At 49.6% G+C, this 12,122-nt stretch overlaps 5 protein-coding genes across 5 annotated transcripts; 3 read left to right on the top strand and 2 right to left on the bottom strand.

Annotated features, from left to right (window-relative positions):
* Positions 1-1,213: 1,213 nt before the first annotated feature.
* On the bottom strand, positions 1,214-2,978 carry COCVIDRAFT_114813 (hypothetical protein; the record flags this gene model as incomplete). The annotated part of the gene is made up of 2 exons (XM_014695216.1): positions 1,214-2,883; positions 2,942-2,978. 2 exons carry the CDS (start codon positions 2,976-2,978, stop codon positions 1,214-1,216), a joined length of 1,707 nt encoding a protein of 568 aa, XP_014550702.1.
* A 940-nt stretch (positions 2,979-3,918) lies between these two features.
* Positions 3,919-4,774, bottom strand: COCVIDRAFT_114821 (hypothetical protein; the record flags this gene model as incomplete). Its single annotated transcript, XM_014695217.1, has 2 exons — positions 3,919-4,356; positions 4,412-4,774. The coding sequence occupies 2 exons, from the start codon at positions 4,772-4,774 to the stop codon at positions 3,919-3,921; spliced, it is 801 nt and encodes a 266-aa protein (XP_014550703.1).
* Positions 4,775-5,382: 608 nt separating this feature from the next.
* Positions 5,383-6,809, top strand: COCVIDRAFT_20902 (hypothetical protein; the record flags this gene model as incomplete). Its single annotated transcript, XM_014695214.1, has 4 exons — positions 5,383-5,691; positions 5,739-6,365; positions 6,413-6,687; positions 6,740-6,809. The coding sequence occupies 4 exons, from the start codon at positions 5,383-5,385 to the stop codon at positions 6,807-6,809; spliced, it is 1,281 nt and encodes a 426-aa protein (XP_014550700.1).
* A 451-nt stretch (positions 6,810-7,260) lies between these two features.
* On the top strand, positions 7,261-8,953 carry COCVIDRAFT_42849 (hypothetical protein; the record flags this gene model as incomplete). The annotated part of the gene is made up of 3 exons (XM_014695218.1): positions 7,261-7,808; positions 7,896-8,289; positions 8,351-8,953. The coding sequence occupies 3 exons, from the start codon at positions 7,261-7,263 to the stop codon at positions 8,951-8,953; spliced, it is 1,545 nt and encodes a 514-aa protein (XP_014550704.1).
* Positions 8,954-10,129: 1,176 nt separating this feature from the next.
* COCVIDRAFT_114819 (hypothetical protein) lies at positions 10,130-11,961 on the top strand (the record flags this gene model as incomplete). Its single annotated transcript, XM_014695219.1, has 5 exons — positions 10,130-10,294; positions 10,351-10,486; positions 10,538-10,592; positions 10,646-11,109; positions 11,165-11,961. The coding sequence occupies 5 exons, from the start codon at positions 10,130-10,132 to the stop codon at positions 11,959-11,961; spliced, it is 1,617 nt and encodes a 538-aa protein (XP_014550705.1).
* Positions 11,962-12,122: the final 161 nt, after the last annotated feature.

The following is a 12,122-nucleotide window of genomic DNA, read 5'->3' on the forward strand; positions in this document are numbered from 1 at the left end:
CTATCGCGATTTCCGTTATACTTTTCTAGTATAGCTATCTTAGGTTTCTTTATAGGCTTTTCGTTTAGCGTAGCTATTAGNTAACTTAAGAGNTAATTAATTATATCCTATATACTAGCTATCTACTACGCATAGATCTTAGCCTAGTGCCTAAGATTCCTTAGTTCTCGTAAGTAATAAGCNTCTTCATCCACTTCTTCGTCGTCACTCGGCGTCAGTATCTCATCGTCGATTGCTGGGTTAGGCACTGGTCCGGGACCCTGTACTAGTCCCCCAGTACTAGCCTAAGATTAAGAGTAATTATAAGATATCTTAAATCTTAATTAGGTATCCTATTATTAATCTTCTAATCTACTAAATCTGTAGGTGGTTAAAGTGTTATACGGGGTTAGGATCTATACTTCTCTGTCCTAGTCCGTACTAAGGCAGGCGAGTATTACGCTAGTGTTCCGTAAGAGTTTGTCTGGCGATGCAGTAGAGTGGTGTGCTTAGATAGAAGGTAATAAAGGTTTAACAACTACTAATCTATATTAAATAGACTAACGAGTAATAATCTTATTAAGTAAAGTAACTAGTAAGAAAGTACTATTTAAGTTAACTACAACGAGAGTAAATAATGAAATCCATCCATCCTTATATCCTCATTGCTTCCGGTCTGGCATCTGGCCAAGCCTCTGACATCTCTGATGTCTTTGGCATCTCCAGATGTCTTGTCTTGGCGAGATGCCACATCACGTGATCAGCGCCCCGCGTTGATCATTACCTTCTGACGTGGACGTCCATAGGCCTTCCGCCATCTCGTCACTTGTCAAGGAGAGAATCCTTCTTGTTACTTGTAACATACTACTAGCTAAAGTAAAGTAGGTTATATAATACTTATAGCAAATTATTATATTATATAATAAGCTAAACCTATTTTTAAAAGACGTTAAGAGAGAATAGGCGTTATAGCCTAGGTCTACTATTCTAAGAATATCTATTCTTCTAGCCTGTTATTAAGTTTGTTATGTTAGAGATTGTCTGTGGCGTCTCGTCACGTAGGGTGTTCCGCCACACAGGGATGGACGTTATCGATTTTCTCATTGCACGAAAGCTTTAACCGCTATCAAAGTGAAAACAACGCCGCAAGCCCCAAGTTGGCCACACATGCCATACCACGAGATCGAAAGCCCAGTCATCATAGCCCACATCAATCGTCAACATAGTCAAAACTTTACACAATCTTCTTATTATCACCCCCTTTACCTTCGCGGAGCTCCAAATACTCCTTCGCCAACTGCTTATAATCCGCTGGCTTATACGGCTCAAAAATCTCCGCAATCTGATTCCTCTTGCGATGCGTCTCAATGCCTACGTCATTCAACAACATATCTATATACGGCATCGACTCAAACGCAAAGTCCGGGATCGTGTCTCCGTAGCCGCATGGATACCTGTATCGGCCCCACTGCGTGTGTCGTAGGACTTCTGCGGTGATGTCTTGCTCGGTGGAAGCAACACGGGCCAGCTTGCCGTCGAAGAAGGCGGAGATCCAGAGACCTTGCATGGTGGCGAAGAGTGCGGTGCTGGTGGTTGATACCATGCCTGCGAATGCGAGGTTTCGTTGGTTGACCAGGGCGGGGGGGACCATGAAGCGGTACATGCGGTGGAGGTCGTCGTCTTTGCGCTTATAGCGAACGACGGGTTGGCGTTTGAGCCCCGGGAATTTTTCCAGAATCTCGCGATTGGTTTTCTCAATCAAGTCAGCCTTTTCTTGGCCGGATTGGGCCAGACCAATGCCGCCCTGGGGTAGATTTGTGAAGCTTAGGGGCACGTCTTTTTTCCAACCGGTGGCGCAGACGAGGACGTCGGTGGAGATTTGCTCGCCGTCTGTGAGGTGGACGGTCTTTCCGTCGAGCTTGGAGATATCGGCGAGGTGGACGCGTACTTTGCCTTCTTTTACTAGGTCGAAGAAGTTGGTATCGAAGTTGTGAATGCCCAGGCCACTGCCGGTCCAAAATACTGGATTCCATGGTTTTAACTTGAAGACTTCGGGGTGGTCATCATATCCGTTTGTCTCGATTATCTCGGCTGACATGTTGTTCCAATAGTTGTCGGTGAGCAGCCTTCCCATGCCAGTACGGTGGAGGAAGCCACGCGGTATCGCGAATCCGTCCTCGTCTCCCCATGCACATGGGCTGAACCAAGTTAACGCTCGTGTGTGAAGAAGCTCTTGCATGTCCCTTTTGAATGGTGTCGCATAGGGTTGGGCGAGCCATACCGGGCCTTGTCCTGTTGGCCGTATAATTAGGTTTACAGTGGCGTTGCCTTCAGTCGCAAAGGCATATGCGATATCCATTGCAGATTTGCCACCTCCTACTACAACAGCGGTGTTGGATGTACCAACCGTGTCTGAGCGCTTGCAGAAGTCTTTAGCGTGGAAGAAGGGCGATTCAAACGTGTCGGCTCCCTCGTACTGGGGGATGTTGGGTTGCGAGGTGAGTCCGCATGCAAGCACTAATCTCTTGGTATCGACCGTCTCTGGTTCACCACTTGCATTCACCACTTTTACTAGCCATCCACCAGTGGAGCTAGGTTCGATGCCCTCCACCTTGGTGTTCAGTCTCGTTCGCTCATCGATCCCAAAATGTTTGGCAAAGTCCGTCAGATACCGGTGAAGCACCGCGGCGGGAATGTGCTGGCCTTCTTTCACGCCATACACTGATTCAAGCATGGGGAAGTCGGGATATTCGTATGACCCGTACAAATTGTTTGACTTCAGCCCGGGGTAGAGACGGTCGGCTGACCATGTCCCGCCAAAGGAGCTCGCGCCATCGACGACTAGGACACTTTCGCCGGGATGAAGTTCAATGTAGGATTTTGCAGCAGCGAGACCAAACCAGCCTGCGCATCATTGTTTAGCTTGGCATTCATGAGTTGGGAAGTCGCAGCAATGACATACCAGCTCCCACTACGACAAGATCATGTTCGGCGCCCATTTTCAGTTACCTATTCTGATCAAATCGTTGTGGAGTTCGAGGTTTCGATCAGAAAGTGAAGAGAGCTTAGATTACTTTAACATCAAGCACGCAATTGTTCTCAGTACAATCGCAGGGGCCAATTCCGAAAAGAGGTGTTCGAGGTGAAGGTTTCCAGCGCTAATGGGTCAATACAAAGGAGCAGACAAACAAATAAATCCGTCATCAACTGGTGCCGGCTTGGTCACCGTCTAGTAATATGTAGGATGCGACTAGATGCACGGGAATACATAACTGCGCCCTGGCATAGAGGACTAGCCGACTGTGACGGAAGGTGTCGCATCTGCGGAATCTATGTCGCCTGACATGTTTTCAAACACATAACTCACGGTCGGACGAGAGACACGCAGTTGGGGTACACGGAACGCGAGAGGCATAAGCGGCCTACCGCCATGTATCCTAGTCTAGTCTTCACGGTATTGGACCCCGAAAGATTATCTTATCGGCGCTACTAAATGTTCTCTTAGTGTGCCGGACTAGCCGCATTCACGGCGGAACGACCGAGCGCATTCAATTCGTCATGAGTTTTGCTCTAGAACGATGATTGATCCGCAGCGTTTCTGAAAATCAACTTTCTGATTACCCATCAACTTCATTCTCGTATTACCGAGGAGAGATGGTTGCGAGCAGGATCAACGTGGGTTTTGGGTGAACATGTAAGCCAGATCTCTACATGTCCAAATGCCATGCCTTTTCGCCTCTGATCTCAGAAAACGGGCACTGGAGACTGAACTGAATTCACGAACTAGAGTCGTTCTCTCAGAGTTGTAGTGCTCCAGACTGAGTGGTTGGTATCCCCGCGAAAGGAATGGGGATAATGCAAACGCCAGCATAACACGGTCATTTCAGTATGTTCAATGGTTGAGGTGCAAAATTTATTCTACTACTTCTACTACAAAACTCAAGTATCAATCTGACGTCCAACATGCAAGCCACCTGTAATCGCAATATCCGTGCCTGTTGTATAACTAGACGCATCACTCAAAAGGTACACCACTGACCCAACCAAGTCATCTGTCGTACCAATGCGCTTGAGAGGTGGTGCATTGAACATCAACTCCGCAATCTTGGGGTTGTGGTCGCGCACAAACTTGGTCTGCTCGGTGTCAATGAAGCCAGGAGATATCGAGTTGACTCGGATCCCGAGAGGCGCCAGTTCTGTAGACAGTGCTAGAGAAAGCATCCTCACGGCACCCTTTGACGCTGAGTAGGCAGACATTCTGTGACTTGGGAGTACAGTGTGCGATGTGATGGAGGCGATCAAGACGGCGGATCCTCCGGTTCCTTGCTTTTCGATTTGCTCGGCGAACAGCTGTGTTGCCGTGTATGTGCCAGTTACCTGTAATGAAATATTAGCCAACACATTGAGTTCGAGATGAACAGCGGAGCCTTACGTTGACTTGCAATATCCTGTTTACTTCTGCGCTAGTGGTTTTCGCAAATGGCTTCTCAAGTGCGATCCCTGCACTAGTCACAAGACCATCTACCCTTCCCAGGCTCTGAACTGCGTCCGCAAACGCCTTCTTGAGCGAACTTTCGTCTGCCACATCGGCGCGGAAGTATGGAAGTTTGACACCGGTTTCTTTGGCCAGTTGTGCAAAATGATCAAGCGGTTTGTCTTGAAGATCCAAGACGGCAACATTGCCGCCCATTTCAGCAATTGCTTTCGTCAAGGCCAGTCCGATACCTTGGGCACCACCTGTGACGACATAGTTGCGTCCCGTGAGCTCAAATGATGCGCGCACTTTGGAAGCCATATTGGACGACCTGTTCTGCCTGTGCTATAATTGGGTAATGCGGTGTTATTGATTGGGAAGAATGAATGCTAGCTGACTACGCATGTCAGTGAACGTCTTTGTTTTCTGGGGGAGACCACCAACCTTGTTCCTTTCTTGTTTCGCTTCAATGGAACTTCGCTCGACTTGAAGGTACTACTTTACTGAATGCTCCCGCTATTTGCTTTTCTTCCTCGAGGCATGCATCCACATGCGGCGACGGATGCTGACATAATACACTCCGGAATGGTGTAGGAAATTCCGACCGTGCGTCGCAACCAACGGGCGATCGCGAGCGAGTCCGGTAAGACACAAGGCAAAATCACAGATCGACTCCATGACAGGCCAAGTATGGTGTCGGCGGCCGCGCCAAACCCTGGATCCGTGGGCTAGGAGGTCGCGTGAGGGGCATCAAAGCTGGAGAGGATATCAAGAGCCCGTAGGCCAAAGTTAATCGATAATTTTATGCTTTAGAACTGCAAACATTTGCTTCAACATCGCATCAGCGGATCTTTATCACTGCTGAAGCTCAGTCATATTTCAGTTTGAGTCGACCCTTGACACAAATCCCTCAACCACCACAAGACACCATGACTCAACCAGGATGGCGAGCCCTCAATGTGGGCATCATTGGCGGAGGGATTGGAGGTCAGGCATCTGCTATTGCCCTTCGACGGCAAGGGCACATTGTGACAATCTACGAGCGCGCAGATTTTGCAGGAGAAGTAGGGGCCTCCATATCGTGCGCCGCAAATGGCACAAGGTGGCTCGAGGAATGGGGAGTGAATATTGAACTTGGCGACCCGGTAATTCTGAGGCAGCTCATTAGCCGCGACTGGAAAACTGGCGAACCAGCAAGTGTCTATGACCTCCATGACTACAAAGAAAAATGGGGCTATGTAAGTGGTTTGCATCTCGTCTGGGACTAGTGACTGATGTTCAGTAGCACTACTACATGTTCCACCGGCAGTACATGCATGCCATGCTTATGGATAGTGCGGTTGGCCAGCGTGGAGAAGGCGTGCCCGCAAAACTCAAGGTCAATCACAAGGCCAAAGACGTCAACCTCGAGACTGGCGAGGTCACATTCGAGAACGGCGTGACAGCCAAACACGACGTCATTATCGGTGCCGATGGCATTGGTTCGACTGTTCGGAATGTACTTGGCATCAAAGTCGACAAGGTCCCAGCATCCTGGAGCTGCTTGCACACCAACGTAGACACTGACGAGGCTGTCAAGCTCGGGCTGGTCGACTACTCAAAAAACGCTGCAATCGAATACTGGGGTGGGTATCACTCGCACTACAAGATTGTCCTATCACCTTGCAATGGTGGAAAACTTCTCTCTTACTACTGCTTCTTCCCGCGTGAAGCGGGTGACTTCCAGAATCAATCTTGGGACGAGGCTGCCACCCTCCCAGAGTTGCTCGCACCGTATCCAGACTTAGATCGCCAGGTGTTCAAGCACTTGGAAATTGGCTACGAGATCCGACCATGGAGGCTTTGGAAGCACCAGCCGTACCCGTACTGGCAGAAAGGAGTGGCCTGCATCATTGGAGATGCCGCACACCCGGTATGTTAGCTACCATTGCTGAATGAATTAACGCTAAATATATGCAGATGATGCCTGATCAGAGTCAGGGAGCCTGCCAGTCCATCGAGGACGCCGGAGCTCTTGGCACGATTTTCAGCAAAAAGAATTTCAACGGTAACATTCGCGAGGCTCTTGAAGTTTTCGAAGAGGTCAGGAAGCCGAGAGGAACAAAGGTGCAGGCAGCCTCGGCGCGAGCGAGCGAGAACATCCATGAGCGCATTGGCTTCTCCAGCAACAAGAACGATCCTCATTACACGGTTGCGGATGAGAAGAACAAACTCACAATTGAGGAGATGAACACGTGAGTACTAAGTATTATTTAAAGAGAATGTCTTTGCTGACGCAGAATACAGGTACGATATGCACAAAGACGTGGCGGAGAAACTAGCTGCTCGAAGGGGTACGAACGGCGTCAAGGCCTAAGGAATTTTGGGGCGATTTGCAGTGTGTCTTGGTGATGTTCAGTAGTATTTTTGTAGATTCCGAAACACTCAATGGCAACCATGGACAAGATTAGATCCAATGTCACAACGTGGAGCGAAAGACTTGATGGTATCTTTGTGTCGAGTGTGTGTAGTGCTCATGATTGGGTCTTCAACACCCAAGCGCCTTCTCCGCATGTTCTAAAATGCGACGGAACGCTACGCGGAAGGAGCGCGCGGCTTCCGGAATGCAAAGAGCCACGTCCACCACCCCGAAACGGCATTACGAATGACCGCGAATCGCTAAAACACGGCCGATCAAGGATCAAGGGTATGAACAATCCAGGGTTTGGTCTATCATCATGGGCAACTGCAGACTTCAAAAACAATAAATGTGATTGAGCCCTTGCAGCTTCCCACAGCCATTCAACCCATTGCACGCAGAGAACAAGATGATGCGACTTTTCAGGACATCAGGGCAGCTGCCCAGAGCCTTCTGCAGAAACTACCAGCAATCTCGATCCTTCCACTTGACAGGATCTTTGCGAAGTCGTGATGCATACCAAATCCCCCTCATCATTAACGGCCAAGATGTAACAACCAACACATCTTTCGAAGTCCAGAGCCCCGCCACCGGAAAACACGTCTGGAATTCCTCATCGTGTTCAGAAAAGGACGCCATTTCTGCCGTCGAAGCAGCCGAAAAGGCGTTCCCGGCATGGTCGCAGACCAAACCGTCAGCCCGTCGAGACATTTTCTTGCGAGCTGCCGACATTATTACCAAACGCAAGAGGGAGCTGGGAGATTACATGCACCACGAGATTGGAGCGGACCAGTACTATCAAGATTTTATTCTGGGCTTGTCTATTGAAGGGCTGAAGGACACGGCTGGGAGGATTCCAGACGCGGTGCAGGGCTTTGTGCCTCACGTGATGCAGGATGGTGCGCATGCTATTGTTTATCGCGAGCCTTATGGTGTTGTGCTAGGAATCGGCCCTTGGTGAGTTGCAACACCTTTCTAAATTTTTGTACTCTACACTGCACCTCGAATACTACGAACCAGGCTGATGCTTTGTTCGTGCGACAGGAATGCTCCCTATCACCTAGGCTTCCGTGCAGTCACATTCGCGCTCGCCACGGGCAATACTGCGATTCTAAAAGGCCCAGAGCTGTCGCCGCGGTGTTACTGGGCTATTGCAGATGTCTTCAGAGAGGCCGGGTTGCCGGATGGTGCACTCAATCTCCTGTTCCACCGACCTGCTGATGCTCCCAAGATTACAGAGTCACTGATTGCTCATCCGGCTGTGCGCAAAGTTAACTTTACGGGAAGCTCGCACGTGGGAAGTGTGATATCTTCTATTGCTGGGAAGCATCTCAAGCCAGTGCTTATGGAGTTGGGTGGCAAGGCAAGTGCCATTGTCCTCAAGGATGCTGATCTCAGGAACGCCGCGGAGCAATGCGCGCTGGGTGCCTTCTTGAATGTAAGTGACGCTTTTATGAATGAGCTAAGCCGTTCGACTGTTTCTGACATTTTTGCAACAGGCTGGCCAGATATGCATGTCTACCGAGCGCATCCTCGTCCATTCGTCCATCGCGGATGCTTTCAAGGAGCAACTCAAGCAAGCCATCAGCAAGACCTTCGGTGCTGCAAACAACTGCCCAGTCGTCATTACCAACGCCTCTGCAAAGAAGAACAGAATACTTTTACAAGACGCACTGGACAAGGGCGCCAAACTCATCTACGGTAACCCCGCTGTAGTCGATACCAACGTCGAATCGAAAATGTCTCCAGTCGTCCTCGGCAACGTCACTCCCGACATGGACATCTATGGCACAGAGTCATTCGGCCCAAGTGCATCGCTATACACCTTTGACACAGAGGAAGAAGCCATCACGCTGGGTAATGATACAGAATATGGACTAGCTGGTGCCGTCTTCACAGAGGATTTGAAGGCTGGCCTTCGGGTTGCAAGGCAACTGAATGTTGGAGCTGCTCATATCAATACAATGACTGTGCATGATGAGTTTGCTCTGCCACACGGTGGGTTCAAGAAGAGCGGGTTTGGAAGGTTTAACGGGAAGCAAGGGCTCGAGGAGTTCGTCCAGTATAAGACTGTCACTTGGCTAGATAGCACTCAGAAGTAGTGAGAATAACATTTTGAGCGTTTTGTAAACACACTTCTATTGACTATATTCAACGACGATGTGAAATACAAGTTTCTTCCACGGACCCATCCACGTTGGCTAGTATTACACCTGAAAACACTGCGTTGAGTAGACGTGAAGTCTGTGCTCCCATATCGCCACCGTGGGTGTAGGTATGGTCCGACCTCCACATTTCCAAGCCGCCAGCCAAGCGTCAAGAAGGTTTAACAAGTAGGCCTAGACCTTCCGCCCCTTGTAACCAGCAATACCCTCATTTATCATCAAATGCGGGGGTGGCTTAACTAGTACCAGAAGATACATACTATGAAGGGGAGATTCCCCGGGCGAAGCCTAAGAGTCGGTCCATTTGCTGTACTTAGTCCCCGTTTCCGGGCCTTCATTTGGGCTGTCTTGCAGCGGGCCCCGCAACCGTTGTTTCCGCTTGTGTACTGCGCCCGGTCACATTCGACGGAGCATATAGGGGTCCCTATCCAAGTAACAAATGCTGGATTACTCAGTTTTCTATACTACAAGCGTTCTTCCCCTATCATACCATTCAATTGCTGTTTTCCCCCTCTACTAATAGGAATTTTATATATTTCTTTGCGATTTTCTGCTATAGAGCTATATGCTATGAATTATCCATTGCAATGCTTAAGAACTGTTCTATATAGGATATAGGTCAAAAACAGAACGAAAATCTTGTCTCCTTTCAGTAATTAAAATAGTAATAAATATAGACGCTTATATTCTGAGCTGATATGCAAAATAGCTGTAATAAACCTTGTTGTAATCCCAGCCATGTTTCCGTCGTATATGCCCACCCGCAGCAAACTGTCTGCAGGCTACCCATTTTGCTGACGCCCTGCTAAGCAGTTTCCGAAGTTGGAGCACAAAGCTGCGTATCTACGTCGGACCCCACGCACAAACCCCCAATCTTTTCAAGGGTTCATGGGCCTGCCACATTATCTGTCGCAGGACTGACTCGAGGTTTCTTGATAAGCTCTGCCTCTTTAGGATAAGTCGAGCGCTTGTTCGGAACGGCCGCGTATAGCGCCGTCACGTGCTTTGTAACATCCCCTCCCTATAACCGTGTCGCTGGTCAGCACTACGGCCATCTCTTCTTCTACAGACTCCCTCACTTCGCTGAGGTGACTGTGTAGTTTTTGTGCCGACATGCAGACGCCGCAGCGTGCTTCGAATGAACTCTCGGCTTCGAGGCTGAAGCTGTATCCTACAAACCCCAGCAACAAGGAGGCCATGTTCGAACTCAAGGGTGGTGATGATGATCATGGCATCGGCAAGGTTACAAATGTTGACATGCAGGCTGGGCATGCCGAGGTGAGTTATTGCCAGTAACATCAACTCATGGCGAACTGAATTGCTGATTTCCACAGCCACCGAAAGTGTATGGATTCTTCTCCATGATGGCACTTGCTGTGTCTTTGATGGCGACATGGGAGGCACTTTGCAGTACAATGGGATCTGGTCTGGTTAGCGGCGGACCAGTATCTCTCGTCTATGGATATATCGGTACGCTTTCCAAAAAGTGCACTAAAGTTGGATACTAACAATTTCGCGTAGTGTCCTTTGCTGGAAACATGTTGACCAGTATGTCGTTGGCTGAGGCTGCAGCCATGTGAGTAGCACTAGTGCCATATCATTCGACCTTCATTGACGATTTCCCATCAGGTTCCCTTCCGCAGGCGGCCAGTATCAGTTCGTTGCCGAACTCAGCCCGCCATCAATCAGAGCCTCAGTCAGCTGGTACTGTGGATGGCTTACAGTTCTGGGATGGCACGCTTTCACAGCATCTGCTCCATTTGGAGCAGCCAATCTCACCTTGGGCTTAATCTCGCTCTCCAATCCTGATTTTGTGTCCAAGCCATGGCAAAATAGCTGTATCTATTGGGGAATTACCCTGGTAGCGCTTGCATTCAACCTCTGGGGCAACCGTATCTTGCCGTACATCCAGAACGCCATTCTCGCCTTTCATGTTGGTTTCTTCTTCATCATCTTCATTGCTTTGCTGGCTTTGAAGCCAGAAGCAAACAGTGCGAAATTCGTTTTCACCGAGTTCCGCAACAGCACGGGTTGGGGCTCTGATGGCGTCGCTTGGTTTCTCGGAATGTTGACCTCCTGTTACGTGATGATAGGTACGCACCCCGACCACCTTCACAATGGTTTGATCGCTAACTCATAAATGTAAAGGTTACGACTCTGCAACCCACATGTCGGAAGAAATCCCCAACCCAGCCCGCAACATTCCCAAAGCCATGCTCCTCTCCATCGCCATCAACGGCGCCATGGGCTTCGCCGTCCTACTCCCGGTCCTTTTCTACATGGGCCCTCTCGACGCAGCTCTCGCCTCTGGCCCCTTCCCCATCATCCACATCTTCACCCGCGTCACAGGCGGCAATAAGGCCGCTGCCAGCGCAATGACCTCCACGATCATCATCTCCGCCTCCTTGGCCACCTTCGGCCTTCTAACCGCGACATCCCGCATCCTCTGGGCGTTCGCCCGCGACGGCGGAACCCCGTTTTCTACGGCGTTGGGGCGCCTGGGAAGTAAGAGCCAGATTCCTGTGACGTCGCTGTTGGTGTCCACGGCCATCATCATCCTATTGGGCGCGCTGCAAATCGCGTCCTCGACTGCCTTCGCCGCTATCCTCTCCCTCACCGTCGTCGGGCTTAACCTCTCCTATCTCATGCCCATCATCCTTATGCTCTACCGTCGCCTCATGACGCCACAGATGCTCGTGCCGGGGCCGTTCAAGCTGGGGAAAGCAGGCATCTTGGTGAATGCCTTGTCGATCTGTTTTCTGATCTTTACGAGCGTATTTTTGCTATTCCCGACGGCGCAGCCCGTCACGTCGAAGAATATGAATTATGCGAGTACGGTGCTGGGGGGCGTGTTGATACTTGTTACGATCGACTATCTGTTTAGGTCCAAAAAGAGGTATACGGGACCGACGCTTGTTTTGCAGGGTATGGCTGTGAGGGAGTGATGGAAGATTATATCTTTAAGGGGATATTTCTAGTGTCTCGTTATGATTTTAGGATGTACCTTGGGCTGTTTGGCTTACATGCTTTGGATAGGGGTTGTTAATGTATTATCATGATGTTTGCCACATTCGTCGAGAGGCCATCCCCTTGAACACCATCTCAA

Source organism: Bipolaris victoriae (assembly GCF_000527765.1).
Source record: "Bipolaris victoriae FI3 unplaced genomic scaffold scaffold_171, whole genome shotgun sequence".
NCBI classification, from domain to species: domain Eukaryota; kingdom Fungi; phylum Ascomycota; class Dothideomycetes; order Pleosporales; family Pleosporaceae; genus Bipolaris; species Bipolaris victoriae.